The 18,821-nt window shown below is 40.8% G+C and overlaps 1 protein-coding gene across 1 annotated transcript in view; it reads right to left on the reverse strand.

The window, feature by feature from the left end:
• LOC126412209 (transient-receptor-potential-like protein) overlaps positions 1-18,821 on the reverse strand; it is a 219,084-nt gene that overhangs the window by 102,398 nt on the left and 97,865 nt on the right. The window contains exons 10-12 of the mRNA XM_050081692.1: positions 12,904-13,159; positions 3,909-4,042; positions 3,468-3,591 (exon numbers count right to left, since the gene is read on the reverse strand). Coding sequence (XP_049937649.1) covers positions 3,468-3,591; positions 3,909-4,042; positions 12,904-13,159 — 514 coding nt within the window. The remainder of the gene's footprint in view (positions 1-3,467; positions 3,592-3,908; positions 4,043-12,903; positions 13,160-18,821) is intronic.

The following is an 18,821-nucleotide window of genomic DNA, read 5'->3' on the forward strand; positions in this document are numbered from 1 at the left end:
GAAGTGACAATGGTGGCAAGCTGGTGGCTGGAAGCATTACAGATAAACCTGCAGTAGACTAAGGGAGTAAGTGCCATTGGAGTTGCTTCTGGGAAGACAGGAGGTGGAGATAACCATGATCCAGGAATTCTCTTTATATAAAGAGCGCATGTCAGGCCTTGGAGGAACTGGAGGTAAACTGATTTTTGCTAGAATCTAAAAAACAACAGAACATTGATTTATATCAAGAATGGAATTTCATTAATGCCAGTGGTGAACTGCTTCTTGAAGGACTTAGTGACCATCAGGATGAAAGAGGGTAAGGAAGTAAACACAGAGGAATTTGTGTTGGCCTTAGTGTACCTTCCTTAGGAGGACAGTGCTTTTCCTTCCCAAGTAATGAGAAGATTGGTAGACAGCTGCTTGCAGATGAATGAATGACTGTTGATTCGTTGTGATGCCAATGCTCACAACGTGGTGTGGGAAGCAGGAACACCAACAGCAGAGCTGAGTACGTAACTGAATACCTACTGGGAAGTAACTCAGAAATCTTGAATACTAGTCTTGAACTTATCTTCAGGAATAGAAGAAGACATGAAGTAACTGACATAACTTTTGGGTGCTGGCAGGGGAGCCGTCCTCACGTGCCCACGTGTATAATAATTTTGGCTTTGAAATGGGTGTTACACAGACCATGGCCTATGGGAATCCAAGGAAACAGACTAAGACTCATATAGGAAAGATCCAAACTCACACTTATGTGAAGTTAAAACTTCGATAAAAAATCCAGTATATTTAGAGGAAATGGTAGATGAAGTAATATCTGGCATGATGACCTCAAACTTGAAAAACTGTCCAACAATCAAGAAGTGCACAAACAGGATTGTACTAGGAAGCAGGTAAGAAGACTGTTTAACTTTGCAAGAAGGAAAGGCTAATAGACGAAATATCAGAAGACCCTTGCCAAATACAACCATGCAATTAACCAGACAAAACTATTGTCCTGGAAGGTATTCTGTGAGGAAGTGAAAGGTACAGCTGTCAAGGCCAGAAGACTGAACAAAATGCTCACAAGAATACAAACAAATCCAGGAGGCACTCTAAGGAGGGAGGATGGTGGGTATAAAAGGACAAGATGATGGATGTGCTCCTCAACATTCTCTTCTATCAGTGCACAGTGGCAGATAACACACATCAAGATTCAATTCCTCTGAGTTACTAGTGTATAGATAACCAAGGGGTGATTTGGAAATCTGCCAGAAAATGTGATGACTACAAGAAAATTCAATAGACGGTGGGAATGTTTCAAACGTTCAGATCACCAGGCCCAGATGGAATCTTTCCAGCTTTACTGCAACAAGCAGGACAGGGATTAATACAACTCCTATGCAGCTGTTCAGAGTCAGTCTAGCAGCAGGAGTCATTCCTAATGCTTGAAGAATAGCGAAGTTTGCTTTCATTCCAAAGCCGGTGAGAAGTGAACATACCAATGTTAAGGATATGAGATCAGTCAGTCTGTCCTCCTTCCTTTTAAAGACATTAGGAAAATAGGTCAGTGTACATGTTAGGAAAAGGAGGTTAACTAAGGCTTATCTACATGAAAACCAACCCACATGTCAGCCAGGAAAATGATGCAAAATAGTGCTTCACCCACTTGTTGAGAAATTGGAAAAAGCTATACACTTTTTGGGAAACTGCTCTCTGCATCTTACTGGATATTTAGGGGGACTTTATATTACTAGAAGTCCCCCTAAATATCCAGTAAGATAGGTTATATTACTAAACCTTCAAAAACATGGTTAAAGTTGCAGAAGAGCAGAATATTAAGACCATGGAGTAACACCATGCTGAGTAGACGAAAGGTAGAAGCCACCATGATGAATGGGCAAATGGTGGTCAACATCACCAGAAGGCATCTGCAAGGAGGAGTTTTGTCCCAACTATTATGAAACATGGATTGTAGAGGGTACTTTTGACAAGGACATGCAGATGATTTACTCATAGTAATATCTGGCAAATTTGCAAGTGCCAGTAGAACAAGGGCACAATTTTCTCTGAAAATTGTGCAAGACTGATTTATGAAACATAATCTAAGAGTCAGTCTCAGGAAAACTTTCATAGTACCATTCACAATGAAGCATTTCCAAAACACATACATTAATCTTAAGCTCACTGATGAAATTCTATCAGCAGAGGGGATAGTGAAGCACCTAGGAGTAAGCCTGGATGCAAAGTTAGTAAGGCTTCTTCATATAAACAATGTAAGTTCCAAGGCAAAAAGTGCTCTTATTTGCACTAGATGGGCCTGTTGTAAAAACTAACATTAAAGTCCCAGAAATATATATATTGGATATACACTTCTATAATAAAACCTATGATAATTTATGGGGCTGTAGTATGGTGGAAGAAAATAGAAGTGTCTGTTAAGAAGCTTGGGAGGTGTAGAAATTGAGATGCCCAGCCATAACAGGTGGAATTAGCAGTGCAGCCACTGTTGGGATGAAGAGCATGCTGAACATGCCCCCATTACCTCTGGAGGTTACAGTGGTTGCAGCAGCAGAGGCATACAAGTTAAAAACTGGAAACCTTTGTAGTATCCAGAACCCAACACTAATGTAATGAATGTGATAAATAGAATAATGGTTGGGGAAATGTCAATTGACAATGCAATAGCTTCCAGTTGCTCCAATAAACCTTTCAGTGTAACAGCTGGAAGCAGGGAGCAGTAGGAGAATGAACCACAATACTGTTCAGGAGACACAGTCTAGTTTACAGATGGGTCAAAGACAGACACAGCCATTGGGGGAGGCGTATATGGGGTACAGTATAGACTAGAGTGAGCATTCTCTCTAGGGAAGTTGGTAACAGTATTCCAGGTGGAAGTATCCATTATCGGAATGTGTGGGGGGCAAAGGGTTAAATAAGCTGTTGTTCTGTCTACCTGATTACAAGCCAAATCAAATCAGTAATCATTATGAATGTGTGCTGTAGCACTTTTTATGTACACTTTATAATGAAAATCAGTTTAAATTCCAATGGAAGCAAATTTGTTGAGAGCTAATTACCATGTTAAAAATGATGAAACCTGTCACTATAAAAGGTAGGTCCTGTTTTAATTTTAATTGTACAAAGCATCTGAGCATTCATTAGCCTAGTGTCTCACTTCTGTACTTGTGTGCACTAAAAATACAGATAATGAATATTGTGCCTGCATTTTGTGAAGGAGAGAAGGTCTGCTCCCCTGGCAACACTTCTCCTTGTTGAAGCTCTGTGCACTGTATGAAGTGTGCTTTCTTCGCTCACTACATCTCCTTCCCTTAAATAACACAAGTTAAAGTGTGTGCTTGTATTTCTCACCTCTCTCTCTCTCTCTCTCTCTCTCTCTCTCTCTCTCTCTCTCTCTCTCTCTCTCTGTGTGTGTGTGTGTGTGTGTGTGTGTGTGTGTGTGTTGGCTCTAATGCAGCTAGTTGGTTCAATAAGGAACATACTTTCCAAAACTCCTCCATTTCATGCATGAATCACCATTATTTTCCCAGTCAGGTAGACCTCCAGGGAGGTGGTAACATTTCTGTCTCTCTAGTTCAGCAAAGTACCATAACAGCTGGTTCAGACCTTTAAAAAGTAATATACATCATTTTCAGAAATAAGCACTCAACAATGTAAGGCAGTCATGAGAAATTTCAAAAAATGTTTCAATAATTAAGTGAACTATGTGAATGATGATAGATCATTATGTAATCATGAGAATTAGAAGATTGGAGCTTTTATCAGTTTTGTTTTAATCTGTTAATAATATTCATCTACTTTCATGCATGGCTTGTGCAAATTTCAGCTTGTACTTTAGAGAAACATTAAATGTTTAAAATAATATTATTTCTTTCATTAAATGCATTTATTATCATCATTGATTGTTGTAAAGTGTTACTTACCACAGGCAAAGGCGAATAGCACCAAGCTGTATATGAAGAAAAACTTTACGATGTCAATGACCATTCGTCCGAGGGATATCTGAAGTGGTCCAAGATGAGGGTTGATTGAGAACAAGTGAACCAGTTTCAAGGCACTGAAATAAAGTTGATTTTGTGTTAGAAATGATATGCTGACTTGTTTTAGAAGATAAACTTTAATGTATTTAGGTTCACCATGCCAACAATTAACATCTATAAAAATTGCAACATTGAGAAAGAATTTCTGAAATGCTTCCAAACTCAGAAGGTGCATAGAACAATATGTAAGAAATGGCTCTGAGCACTATGCGACTTAACTTATGAGGTCATCAGTCGCCTAGAACTTAGAACTAATTAAACCTAACTAACCTAAGGACATCACACACATCCATGTCCGAGACAGGATTCAAACCTGCGACCGTAGCGGTCGCTCGGTTCTAGACTGTAGCACCTAGAACCGCACGGCCACTCCGGCCGGCAATATGTAAGAAACAGGAGATTGAGGTTGCAGGGGTATGACATACCCATAGGCCAAGTAGCATCCTTTCTTTTGTTATTGGAAAGGTTGATGTTACACCTAGATCATATATGTAAACCCATTAGGTTTTTCAGATATGCAGGATGGGTAGTAAGCCAATTGACTTACAGATTTAGATAGGTTTTCATCAAAAAATAACGGAACACTTTATATGTGTGTGTCTGTGGAAAGTTCATTGCTGTAAGTAGTATGCCTGCCTCCATGGTCTAGTAGTGTCGCTAGCTTAAGTGGAGATCCCAGTTTCAATTCCTATTGATCACTTTGGATTTATCTCTTCTGGGAAAATGTGGAATGAGGTCCACTCACCCTCATGAGGCCAGCTTAGAAGCTAGTTGAATAAATATGCAGCAATATTTAACACACAAAGATCTGAAGTGGTGTCCAGTCCAGAGGTGTGCTATAGATGTCATGTTCACATAAGCATAATTGAGTGAGGAAGTTTAATTAGTATTCATATATCACGTTATACCAGTGTTGTGTATAAAATAAAAAAAGTAATTTATACATATAAACAACAACTCAAAGAAAAAACTGTATGTACTCACATGTGTACACTCACACATTCATAAACACTTTTTTCTTTTAATAGTGACCAGTGTTGTCCCAAGGAAATCAGCACATACAAAAGTGGAGATGGAGTTTTCATTGATAGAATCTTATTGCAGTACAAACTTCTGAAGTTGTGTGCACAGAAGAGTATTGTTTTATGAAAAAGTCAGCACCAAGCTACTAAAAAAATTGATACAAGTCATCACATACCATGAAATTTTCCCTGAAGAGGGTGAACTTTTGTCCACCACGACACAAAATTTTCTGCTCGTAGCTCAGTACAGACTGTTTTTTTACCAAAATTACTCTGCACCTAACGTGTAGCTCTCACCAAACGAATTCAGGAACTTATTATACACTTTGGAATACCCATCAACATTATTGTAGCGTGTCACAGAGGAGCCAAAACAAAATAGCGCAGTGCATTGATGAAGTGGAGTGTCTTGCAATAATTCATTTTCAACAGCAGCTGAAATGTTGCAATCCAAACAGCTAAAGAAATCATCAGGATTGGCCTGAGACAGCCAAAACATTTCCACTGCTGCCAAAAACAAATTACTGCATGATACTCCTCTTTATCAGTGCACTATGCCATTTTGTTTTGGGTCATTTACCAGTGTGCTGCAGTAGTGTAGTATTGTAGTTTTAATGTGTACCAGGATTGCAGACAAGTACATGGAAATTAGCCCTTGTATATACTCTGCAAACAGCTGTGAAGTGCATGAGAGATGATACTCAGCATCGTACCAAATGTTATCTTCTAGATTCAATCATATATCGAGTGCAGAAAGCTTATCTGCTTAAAATGACTATTCATGCTGTAATTAGTCTAATCTGGTGTTTGTGGACTCTACAGGAATGAAGTATATTTCTAGATTCTTCACTTAGTACTGGTTCTTGAAACTCTGTAGGCAGACTTTTTAAGGATAATTGGTACCTATCTTCAAGGATCTGCCAATTAGGTTTTTTAGCATCCCTACGACATTCTCTCACAAGTGAAACAAACATGTGATCATATAGTGCTGTTTTCATTTGAATACATTCAGTATATGCTGTTAGGCCTTATTTATTAAGGGGCTCACACCCTTAAGAAATATTCAGAGATGGGGTGCATAAATATTTTATAAGCAGTCTCTTTTGTGGACTGACTATACTGTCCCAATATCATGCCAATGAATCAAAGTCTGATGCCTACTTAAAAAATGACTGAGCCTATGCTAGCAATCGATTTCATATCCATACAGATTATTATATCCAGGTATTTGCATGAGTTAACTGATTCCTTACTCAATGATATTGTAGTCATTGGGTACTATTTTATATGTTGTGTGAAGTGCCCAGTTTTACATTTAAAGCAGGTTACCAATCTCTACACCACTTTGAAATATGACCAAATCTCACTAAATATTTGTGCAACTTTTTGCACATAGCACTTCACTATAGATAACTGCGTCAACTACAAAATGTTCTGTGTTATGATTAAGATTTTCTATGAAATCATTATTGTATCAGATGAACAGAGAGAGCCCCAATACACATCCCTGTGGCCTCTTGAAGTTACTTTTCTTGTGTCGATAACATGCTGGGACCTTCATCCTAGAAGTCCTTGAACTTTCTCTTTAGTTCTCTGCTTGAGTTTTCTTTCTCATCCTTCAAACGCCTATCATATATCTTTATTTAATATACAGCTCTATCCTCCCAAAAAATTTACATTTTTTAAACATATGCTACATGATTTGAACACACTATATCACTTTGTTATTATTATGCGCATAAAGCTGCTATCCAATGCTCTTCTGATTTGTTTTATTTTTGTTGTTGTTGTTGTTGTGGTCTTCAGTCCTGAGACTGGTTTGATGCAGCTCTCCATGCTACTCTGTCCTGTGCAAGGTTCTTCATCTCCCAGTACCTACTGCAACCTCCATCCTTCTGAATTTGCTTAGTGTATTCATCTCTTGGTCTCCCACTACGATTTTTACCCTCCACACTGCCCTCCAATACTAAATTGGTGATCCCTTGATGCCTCAACACATGTCCTACCAACCGATCCCTTCTTCTAGTCAAGTTGTGCCACAAACTTCTCTTCTCCCCAATCCTATTCAATACTTCCTCATTAGTTATGTGATCTACCCATCTAATCTTCAGCATTCTTCTGTAACACCACATTTCAAAAGCTTCTATTCTCTTCTTGTCCAAACTATTTATCGTCCATGTTTCACCTCCATACATGGCTACACTCCACACAAATACTTTCAGAAATGACTTCCTGACACTTAAATCTATACTTGATGTTAACAAATTTCTGTTCTTTAGAAACGCTTTCCTTGCCATTGCCAGTCTACATTTTATATTCTCTCTACTTCAACCATCATCAGTTATTTTGCTCTCCAAATAGCAAAATTCCTTTACTACTTTAAGTGTCTCATTTCCTAATCTAATTCCCTCAGCATCACCCGACTTAATTCGACTACATTCCATTATCCTCGTTTTGCTTTTGTTGATGTTTATCTTATACCCTTCATTTCAAGACACTATCCATTCCATTCAACTGCTCTGCCAAGTGCTTTGCTGTCTCTGACAGAATTACAATGTCATCGGCGAACCTCAAAGTTTTTATTTCTTCTCCATGGATTTTAATACCTACTTCGAATTTTTCTTTTGTTTCCTTCACTGCTTGCTCAATATACAGATTGAATAACATTGGGGATAGGCTACAACCCTGTCTCACTCCCTTCCCAACCACTGCTTCCCTTTCATGCCCCTCGACTCTTATAACCGCCATCTGATTTCTGTACAAATTGTAAATAGCCTTTCGCTCCCTATAATTTACCCCTGCCACCTTCAGAATTTGAAAGAGCGTATTCCAGTCAACATTGTCAAAAGCTTTCTCGAAGCCTACAAATGCTAGAAATGTGGGTTTGCCTTTTCTTAATCTAGCTTCTAAGATAAGTCGAAGGGTCTGTATTGCCTCACGTGTTCCAACATTTCTACGGATGGTGGTTATTAATAACACCTTTAAATGGTAGTATGGTTACTTATACAAAATTCTGCTCTGTTCTGTCCCCTACCTAAGTAATATCTGAGCTGCCATTAGATCTCCAGTTACTGAGTACCTCTCTTCTATTTTCCATAGGTAAAAGCAAGGTATTTAGGAGAATGTGTATGTCTGTAGTTTGGAAAGTAGAAAAGAGACATTGGCAGATTGACACTTTTACCAATATCTAGACATGTGCCTTGACAGATCAGTTGGTAAAAGCATGATCCACAAAAACTAAGGATGTGGATTATGTCCTAGCCATGCATATAGTTTTAATATGGCAGTAAATTCCAGTTCAGAGTAAACTCCACTCCACATGAAACAAAGCAAGCTGGAACTCTTCCACCATCTATTGTTGCACTCCTATTAACAACTGTATATATTTTTCCTCATTTTTCATTTTGTGTCTAAGTTATCCATATTGTTTATATGAAGCATATGCCCAAATCTGCAAGAATGTTACTCAGACCATATTCCATGCAGATTCATTATTGAGATGATATTTTTCAGTATGCTGATTACAGTGATGTGTTTAGTTCTACTGGAACTATATTAATCAAAAGTAATGGATAATTGAAATTATCATGTAATGGTAGATGTTGACTGAGCTAATTAGTGGCTTAGGAAATATTATTTATTTATTTATTTATTTATTGTTCTGCTGATCCATGTTGTGACAATATCACAGGATATGGAACATGTCAAAAATCTATTGTGGCACATAAAAACAAAACAAAACGATTTCATATTACAGTAAGCAGTAACTTAGGTTCTACTACAGAAAATCAAGTTTGAGAGATAAATAAATATTACAAAATAATAATTGTAACAAAATAATAAGTGTACAAAATAATAGAAATAAAGTAATAATAAAAATAATAAAAAATCAGCACACCATTTGAAAGCTCTGATTTCAGACTTGACAGTTATTTTAATTTTACAGAAAATTGTTAACTGAACAGATTATTAATATTGAATTCCAGTCAGACTCAAAATTATTGTTGCCTTTTGTGTCATTATACCTATATAAATCCCAAGTTTACCATTATAGTTTGGTTGCCACAATCTTTCTGGACCAACTGAAACCCTTCATTTATCAGTTGTCACAAATTAGGTACTTGCATAAATTATCATAATATCAGATCTCGAAACTGTACTTGTAAATAGGTAGTTCCCAGTGTAGACACACAAAATAGTTCTGTCATCTTATGTAATGTACTAACTAGATATTATGAGGGTGGTTTGAAAAGTTCTCGGAACGGAATAGAAAAAAAGTACTTACATCACTGAAACTTTCATCATGGAAGAGATGGAAGTCTGACAGAGTCATATCAGGTGAATAATGTGGGTGTGGCAACAATTCATACCTTAGTTCATTTACTTTTGCCATGGTGATGGCACATGTGTGTGGGCGTGCATTGTCTTGATGGAAGATGACTTTCTTCCTTGCTAAACCCAGCCTTTTTTCACATATCTTTTGTTGCGATTTATCCAGGAGGTTAGCATAGTATTCTCCAGTAACTGTTTGCCTAGTGGGGGATAGTCTACAACCAGAACCCCCTTCGCATACCAGAACACTAATGCCATGACCTGTCCCGCCGAAGGAATTGTCTTTGCTTTCTTTGGTGGCAGAGAATCAGCATGTTTCCATTGCCTTGACTGTTGTTTTATTTCTGGGGTGTCGTAGTGCACCCAAGTTTCATCTGTGGTCACAAACCAATGCAAAAAATCTTGTTTGTTTCTCCTAAAATGGGCCAAACCTTGTTCCAATATGTCCATTCTCATGTGTCTTTGATCCAGCATCAAGAGTCGTGGCACCCATCTTGCATATAAATTTTTCATTTCTAATTCTTCAGTTAAAATGTGATATACTCTTTTAGATGACATCTGGCTAGCATGAGCAATTTCACGCATTTTCATTCGGCGATCCCTCCGTGACTATTTTGTGCACTTTTCCAATGATTTCTGGAGTAATGGCACATCTTGGCCGACCACTGCGTGGATCGTCATCTAAGTTCTCCTGACCAAATGTAAATTGATTTGTCCACTTTTCAACAGTTGAATATGAAGGAGCAGAGTCCCCCAGTGCATTCAGGAAATCAGCATGAATGTCCTTTGCTTTTGTACCTTTCTTTATGAAGTACTTAATCACTGCTCGAATCTTGTTTTTTTCCATCTTCACAAATCGCTATGCAGAAACAACAGAGCCGCATCACCACCACAGTTCTCTTTCAAGAGCATTGACGTGGCACGTGTTTACCGGCAACAGTCCAATGAATATCCCGTGAACAACTCGTTGCGCTAGCGCTGACCTGTTCTGATGATTCCGAGAACTTTTCAAACCACCTTCATATATAAACCAAATTATTGTCTGAACATATAGCTCAATTCTAATAAATTTCAACTGTTCATTTTTTATTTTCCAAAATCCAAAAATATTCATACACAAGTCTTTAAATAGCTTGCCCTCACACAAAAATATTTAGTCTATGGCTAACCATTACCATGTTAACATCGGTGTCATGAGGCCACGTTGAGCAATCTCATGAGTGAGGGATATCTGTATATGTGAAGTGTCCATAGTGAGGCATTACCATGTTAACATCATGTAACAAGCTTGTTTACTGCAGTCATTCATGTCTGTGTCAGTATACCCAGTTGTAGAGTGAAGTCTATACTTAAAAGTCAATCTGTTGACATGCCTATGCAATTTTGTGCTCATCAAGTCAAATGCTGCAATGAAATGTACAAATGTTTGTTTTAACTGTCATACCTGGAACAATTCATTCATCCCTGTCATTTCTCTCATCAATAAGTAAGTATGTTTGAAATATCTTCATGAACCTTTTTGGTTGTCGTGAGCAAACACTGTGTTTACCAGACTGCACTTCGTAAGTATGTTTTTAGACCTATGCCACTGTGAGTGTTTATGGTGAATTATGGAGAGAGCTGTGCTCAAATGACTGTTGTTATAAACTGTAAGATTTGGAGTTAGGAGATTTATGGTAAATTTTATGACAGAAACTGTCACTTAACCAGAGGACTAGCCTGATTTTTGTAAATAGCATAGTTAAGAAACTGGTCATCATTCCAAAAGATCAGTTCAAGTTTAATGTGGGAATAAGTGAACCTAAAACAATGGTGTTGCATCTATCATTGTTTAACAACATTTAATCTCCAAAGAAGTTTTCAGTTTTGAGACAACAAACTTATGTGCTACCAAGAACAAGAAGATGAGCTTTGAACCAGATTAGTACCATGGCACACAGTAAGATTTATTCTACATTAGTTAACTCTTTTTTAATCATTTAAGATATTTGCTACTTTATCTGCTTCTCAGTCCATGAGTTTCAGTTCATCAAGGAATTAAACACTATCATATTTTAAAAACAATAGTGTAAGCTAAGTAGGAACTGTTTTATTTGATTGGTAAACATTTACATGTAATTATATTAGTTGAATATAATAAAGGGAAACATTCCACATGGGAAAAATATATCTAAAATCAAAGATGATGTAACTTACCAAATGAAAGCGTTGGTATGTTGATAGAGACACAAACGAACACACTCACAAAATTCAAGCTTCGCAACCCACGGTTGCTTCATCAGGAAAGAGGGAAGGAGAGGGAAAGACGAAAGGATGTGGGTTTTAAGGAAGAGGGTAAGGAGTCATATGTCTGCTTGTGTCTGTATATGTGTGGATGGATGTGTGTGTGTGTGTGTGTGTGTGTGTGTGTGTGTGTGTGTGTGTGTGTGTGTGCGCGCGAGTGTATACCTGTCCTTTTTTCCCCCTAAGGCAAGTCTCTCCGCTCCCGGGATTGGAATGACTCCTTACCCTCTTCCTTAAAACCCACATCCTTTCGTCTTTCCCTCTCCTTCCCTCTTTCCTGATGAAGCAACCACGGGTTGCGAAAGCTTGACTTTTGTGTGTGTGTTTGTGTTTGTTTGTGTCTCTATCAACATACCAACGCTTTTGTTTGGTAATTTACATCATCTTTGTTTTTAGATATAATTATATTAGTTAGTTTTTTAGTTTATTGCATGGTACTTTGATCATGATTGCAACTTCGTGATATGATGTGCAGTGAGTCAGTTCTATAATCACAGTATGTCTTCTCAGTGGAAAATATGGAACAAGCTGACTGTTTGCTAATGCCAATGTCAACAACATTTTTCAGTAGTTAGTTCTACAGGACCACAAATCAGTGTTTTCATGGGTGTGGTTGTCGAGCCTGGTGGTCTAGTGGTAAAAGCACATGCCTGGCAACAAAGAGGTTATGGGATTGAATCCCAGTTGAACCATGCAAAATTTCTGTCAACCTTTAATCTAGCCTTCACTGCTCAGTGATGTGAGGAATTTCCAGGAACGACATGTAGTTGAATTCCAACTTTCACCAGGGTTAGCTTAGGGGGATACAATTTGCTGAAGCAATTTCCGATTGAAAGACTTGTGCCTGGCCATTGAGCCACACAAAATTATTGTTGTGGATGTGGCTTCATCAGTGGATTTAGTAGACATACAATTAACAGGAAGAAAGTATCATTCAGTATCTTAAGAGATACATGTGTCATTTGCACTTTGACATTATTTTTTGTTTTGTAATGATTAATTCACTTGAATTAGTAATGTGAATTTTATAAAACGCCCTGTGGTTTGCCTAAACACTGCTGTAAAGCATGTCACAGAAGAATTATAGATACAGATGTGGTATACTAAAAATCTTTTCTGTTACATCTTAAGGGAGAGAAGGCAAAGTGGTAGGAATTTAGAATAATGTTCACTGATTCAAGAAGACCATACACAAGTTATTCATTTGTTTGCAATTTCCGAAAGAATTTTAATGATCTTACCTAAAAACATTGGCAGCTGCAAAGAGACCTTCTGCAATTAATTGTGGATCAAAAGCATCCCACTGCTCACGAGGTATGTAAGCTGTTGCAGGGTCATGAGCAATCTCTTGTGATTGCTGTATATATGCTGCAAACCGCAGTACTGCAACTGCCACATAAAGTGAATTCCTGGTGAAATCTATGAAATTCCACATATTGCGCAGATAATCTCGTAGACCTTCCACATATATCTCCATGGTTTCTTCCCAGATGAAACCTACAGGTATAATTCAATATTAATGATACTGTAACGATTAAAAAAAAAAAAAAAAAAAAAAAAAAAAAAAAAAAAAAAAAAAAAAAAATAATTTGCTTCTATTCTGGACCAAATGGTTGACATGGGAGGAAATTAATTTAGGTCATAAAAATCAAAACATATCAAAAGTGGATTCTATTAAATGGCTATTATTAAATCAGGATAATTTGTCTTGAAATATACAATGTGACTGCATAGCAACGAAATTCTGTAACTTTGCATTGTCAGTACAGACATTATCTAGTACTACTCACACACAGAAAATGACATACCACAGTTATTTGGAATTTTAATAAGGTGTGGGACTGCTTTTTGAGAAATTTCGAGACACATTTTGCTCATTCTGAGGCTGTAGAAAGAAATCATTATTAACATACGTATTGCACACCTAAGGGATTATGTCATTCATTACTTAAAAACCTGGTATTATTACACATATCTTTCCCTCTACATGTGTGGCATTAAATTTCTGCTTTCAGAAAGGAAATTACACAAGGGAATCCTTTTGACCATTCATATTGTGGTGTCACCGCCAGACACCACACTTGCTAGGTGGTAGCTTTAAATCGGCCGCGGTCCATTAGTACATGTCGGACCCGCGTGTCGCCACTGTCAGGGATCGCAGACCGAGCGCCACCACAAGGCAGGTCTCGAGATACGGACTAGCACTCGCCCCAGTTGTACGGACGACTTTGCTAGTGACTACACGGACAAAGCATCGCTCATTAGCCGAGCAGATAGTTAGAATAGCCTTCAGCTAAGTCAATGGCTACGACCTAGCAAGGTGCCATAGCAATTGATAGTTATCGTATGAAATGTCTCATCAAGAACGCTGTATACAAATGATGGATTAAAGTTAAGTATTCCAGCAGCTACGTACTTTTCTTTATAGCATTCATTATGTATCCTGTTTCAGACCTCACGCAACCCTGTGTGAGCTTATAGCGTGCATATCGGTCTCCTCAAAACACACTGTGTCGGCACTTCTGTCGACACAACATATGGCGACGAGTCTCAAAAGAGGCTTTAGCGTTCATATTGTCCTAATTTACTTGTGTCATGGCTTCGCCACAATCTCCAGATGTACTGTCCGAATTTTATCGCTTGCAGAATCAGCAGACGCAGGCCTTATTGGATGCCCTTGGACAGCTCGTCCAGGGTCAACGTGCAATGCAAACCGATGCGGCAGCCGCCGCTTCACCGCTACCGCAGCCACAACATGCTGTTGCACCCCCGTTCCGGCCATATGATGCGGCCCTAGAAACATGGACGGAGTGGTCACGCCAATTTGGATTCCATCTCGCCGGCTACAGAATTCAAGGTAATGAGCGGCAGCCTCACTTATTATCCTGTGTCGGTGTGTCCACCTACCGTGTGATAGTGAAATTGTTTCCCCGACGCGACGTAGCAACTCTGTCCTACGAAGAAATTTTGTCCTATTTCAAAGAAACAGTCAATGTCGTTGCAAAAAGGTATACGTTCTTTCGTACAAAACATACGGCCGGTCAGACTAATAGGGAGTGGGTTGCAACATTGCAAGGCCTTACTCGGGATTGTGCTTTTGAGTGTGAATGTGGACTCCCTTATTCAGATAATGTGGACTCCCTTATTCAGATACTATGGTACGTGATGCAATAGCACAGATCGTTTCTGATGTTCGCATACGGGAACAGATTTTGAAACTAGTCAATCCCTCCCTTCAACAAGTGATAGACATATTGGATAGACAAGACATGCTTGACTTTGCTCAGGAATCATTTGCAACTTCGCCAGCCATGTGTAACATTAACCGGCCCGTCGGTCGCACTGCACGGAACGGTAAACTGCCCTCGCGCACGTCCGCGCAGCTACCGCCACGCTCTAAACCAGGTGTGCCGTGCCAGCATGCAAATGCAGTGAAATCATGCCCGCGGTGTGCTACTAGACATTTGCGTGAAAATTGCCCATCACGCCAAGCTATTTGCTTTTTCTGTAATAAGAAAGGACATGTTCAAAGTGTTTGCCAGAAAAAGCTCAGATCAGACAATCACAACCATTCCAGGCCCTTTGCTTCGCGCCGGAATCGAACCAAGAATACTCAGGCTCGTGAACCTTCTCCCATGGACATTCATGTAGTTAATTCCACATCGTCCAGTGCCACTTTCTCTAACAGTGACTGTGTTCGTCCCACACATACTGTGCGTCGACGTCGCCGGAAATCGCGTCAAGTCGCAAGTGCTTCTATACCAGTGTCAGTTCACATTGCACGAGACAGTCGCTCTTGTCGTCAGCAGGACAATAAACTTTTTGTAGATTTGGACATTCATGGCCACGTGATCACATTCCAGCTCGATACCGGAGCTGCTGTTTCATTGATCAATCACGACACGTACAAACAACTGGGCAAACCTCCGTTGCGTGCCGCAAATGTTAAGTTAAATAGTTATTCAGGTCAGAATATCCCGGTGTTAGGACAGTGCAGCCTTCTTGCAACATATAAGGGACAAACAAAACTTTGTCATTTTACGTTCTTCGTTCTTCTTCTGCAGATTTATTTCAATTGTTTAACTTGTCTATTGTGAATCAGATCCTATCAGTGAATCAGACTGTGCCTTCTGCCAGTGTTTCTCGGCTCTGTGAAGAATTTGCAGACATTTTTGCACCGGGCCTTGGTTGCGCTAAGAACTATGAAGCACATTTGGAACTGAAAGTAAACGCGCAACCGAAATTTTTCAGAGCACGCAATGTTCCCCACGCATTGCGTGATGAGGTCGCAAGAACATTAAACGATTTAGAATCACAAGGAGTAATTGAACGTGTGCAGGCTTCTCTCTGGGCCTCACCCTTAGTAATTTTGCCAAAACCTTCCGGAAAATGGAGACTTTGTGTGGACATCAAGGCAACAGTGAATCCACAACTAGTGATTGCAACTTTTCCCTTACCCCGCCGGAAGATCTTTTTGATAAACTGTGCCCGGGTAAATACTTTTCGAAGTTGGACCTAGCAGATGCGTACTTGCAAATCCCAGTGGACGCCGAATCCCAGCGCGTCTTCATGGTTAACACGCATCTTGGTTTGTACCGATTCAAAAGACTGCCATTCGGGTGTGCATCCACCCCTGCATTGTTTCAGCAATATTTACAAACTGTTTGTGCGTCGGTCCCTACTGCAGCGAACTATCTGGACGATATTGTGATCTCCAGAAAGACAGCAGATGAGCATTTAGCACATCTACGAACATTATTTCAGGTATTGCGACAAAATGGTCTTCGCTTGCGGAAGGACAAATGTGTGTTTTTTGCTCGTGACTTACCATATCTGGGACATGTAATCAATGCCCAAGGCATACATCCAAGTCCAGAGCACCTCCGTGCCATACAAGACTTGCCTTCGCCGCAGAATTTGAAGCAGCTACAGAGTGTGTTGGGAAAAATTAACTATTATCATAACTTTGTTCCCCATGCCTCTTCCATTTCAGCTCCGCTTCATCACTTACGCCGTAAAGGTGTTCCGTTCGTCTGGACGACGAAATGCGAACGCGCCTTTCGCCAGTTGAAATCGGCGTTGCTTTCCAATACTTGCCTTATGCCATTCGATCCCCAGAAACCCCTTTTGTTGATGGTAGATGCATCGGATTTCGGGATCGGTGCTGTGCTTGCGCACAAAGATGGATCGCATGTTCGCCCTATTGCCTTTGCGTCAAAATTGCTCTCGTCTGCGCAAAGAAATTATTCACAGATGGAGAAAGAAGCTTTGGCTCTCGTGTTTGGTGTTACTAAGTTCCATGTTTTCTTGTATGGTCGTCACTTTACCATCATCACAGACCACAAACCTTTGCAATCGCTTTTGCATCCGAACAATCCTGTACCTCCGCGTACAGCACAGAAATTCATTCACTGGTCTATTTTCCTCTCACAGTACCGCTACGATATCTTGTATCGGTCCACTGCTAAGCACGGAAACGCCGATGCGTCGTCCCGTTTGCCTGTTGCTGAGGATAGAGCATTCGATTCTTCCGAACTTGCTTGCATGTTCATTGATTCGGAAACCGATGAAGTGGTCGAATCGTTTCCGATTGATTTTCGTCGTGTAGCTACAGCCACAGCTGCTGACCCGGTCCTTGCTACCGTTTTGCGTTTTGTTGCTACGCAATGGCCTTTGTCAAAGTCGCGGATCGAGGATCCGTTGGTTCGCCGATTTTTTGCTCACAAGGAGAGACTTTTTGTTCGACGTGGTGTTTTGTTGTTGCGTTCTGATAATGATCAGTCATGAGTCGTGGTCCCACGTTCGTTACAGTCCTCTGTTTTACGGCTTCTTCACCAAGGACATTGGGGTAAAGTGCGAACAAATCAACTTGCTCGTCAGCACTGTACTTGGTTCGGAATCAATGCTGCGATTACGAATATGTGCTCTTCTTGCATGGCGTGTGCCAAACAACAATCCGCACTGCCGCGGAAAGTCTTTGCATGGCCAAAAGCCACTTCCCCTTGGCAACGCTTGCACATCGATTTTGCTGGTCCATTCTGGAATGCTCGATGGTTGGTTCTCGTAGATGCATTCAGTAATTTTCCTTTTGTTGTCAGGCTGTCTTCCACGACGTCAACTGCCACCATCCAAGCGTTGTCTGCTATCTTTTGCATTGAAGGTCTTCCACACACTATTGTTTCCGACAATGGCCCACAATTCATGTCCGCAGAATTTCAGTCATTCTGCCAGGCCAATGGTATTCAACATCTGACATCCGCGCCGTTTTCGCCTCAGTCAAATGGTGCCGCTGAACGATTGGTCCGGACTTTCAAGTCACAGATGTTGAAATTGAAAGAGTCGCATTCTCAGGAGGATGCGTTGTTGCTCTTTTTGTCCTCGTATTGCTCTCAGCCATGAGCTGGTCGCTCGCCGGCTGAGTTACTCCACAGTCGTCCTCATCGAACCTTGATGTCTTTGCTGCATCCGCCGCATCAGGTTCCTGTGCAGCGGCAGACTCCTGCTTTTGCTCCAGGCGACGTTGAATTCTATCGCAACTAACGCGGTTCATGGCGTTGGCCTCGGCCGCGCAATGTATTTGGTTTTGGGGGCCTCTGGTGAGGTGCGTCGGCATCTCAATCAGCTGCGCCTCTGTCATCGCACGGGTTCTGCCGCTCCCCGTCTGCTTTCAGCGCCGGTGCTGTCCGGTCAGCGCCCTGGGGTCCCATCTACTGGCTCGCCTCATCCCCAGGTGTTACCGACGATGCCTTCCATTTTGCCCCATGCCGACGTGCCGCCGCCGCCGCCGCCGCCGCCGCCGCCGCCGCCGGTCCTCCAGCCGGCGCCGCCCGCAGTGGATGCTTCGCTGCAGCCGCCAAGCACCTCCCTGGGTCACGCGCCGCCGATCGCTTCCCATGACCAGCTGTCCTCCACCATGGAACTCTTGCCCGCTCCGGACCACATGACGTCATCGCGCATCGGATACCCCGACGCAATGGAGGTCGACCCTTCGGCCCCTCCTGTCTCTTTACGGGCGCATACACCGCATGTTGACGTGCACCCTGGACTAGGTTTTCAGGCGTTTCCTAGATCCCCTCGGACCGAATGGCCGGGTGCGGGTGGCACAGCCTCGCCTGTTGTTAGGCTCCCCACCTCATCGCATATGGTCCTCCCCACGGCG

Source organism: Schistocerca serialis, chromosome 7 (assembly GCF_023864345.2).
Source record: "Schistocerca serialis cubense isolate TAMUIC-IGC-003099 chromosome 7, iqSchSeri2.2, whole genome shotgun sequence".
Classification (NCBI taxonomy): Eukaryota; Metazoa; Arthropoda; class Insecta; order Orthoptera; family Acrididae; genus Schistocerca; species Schistocerca serialis.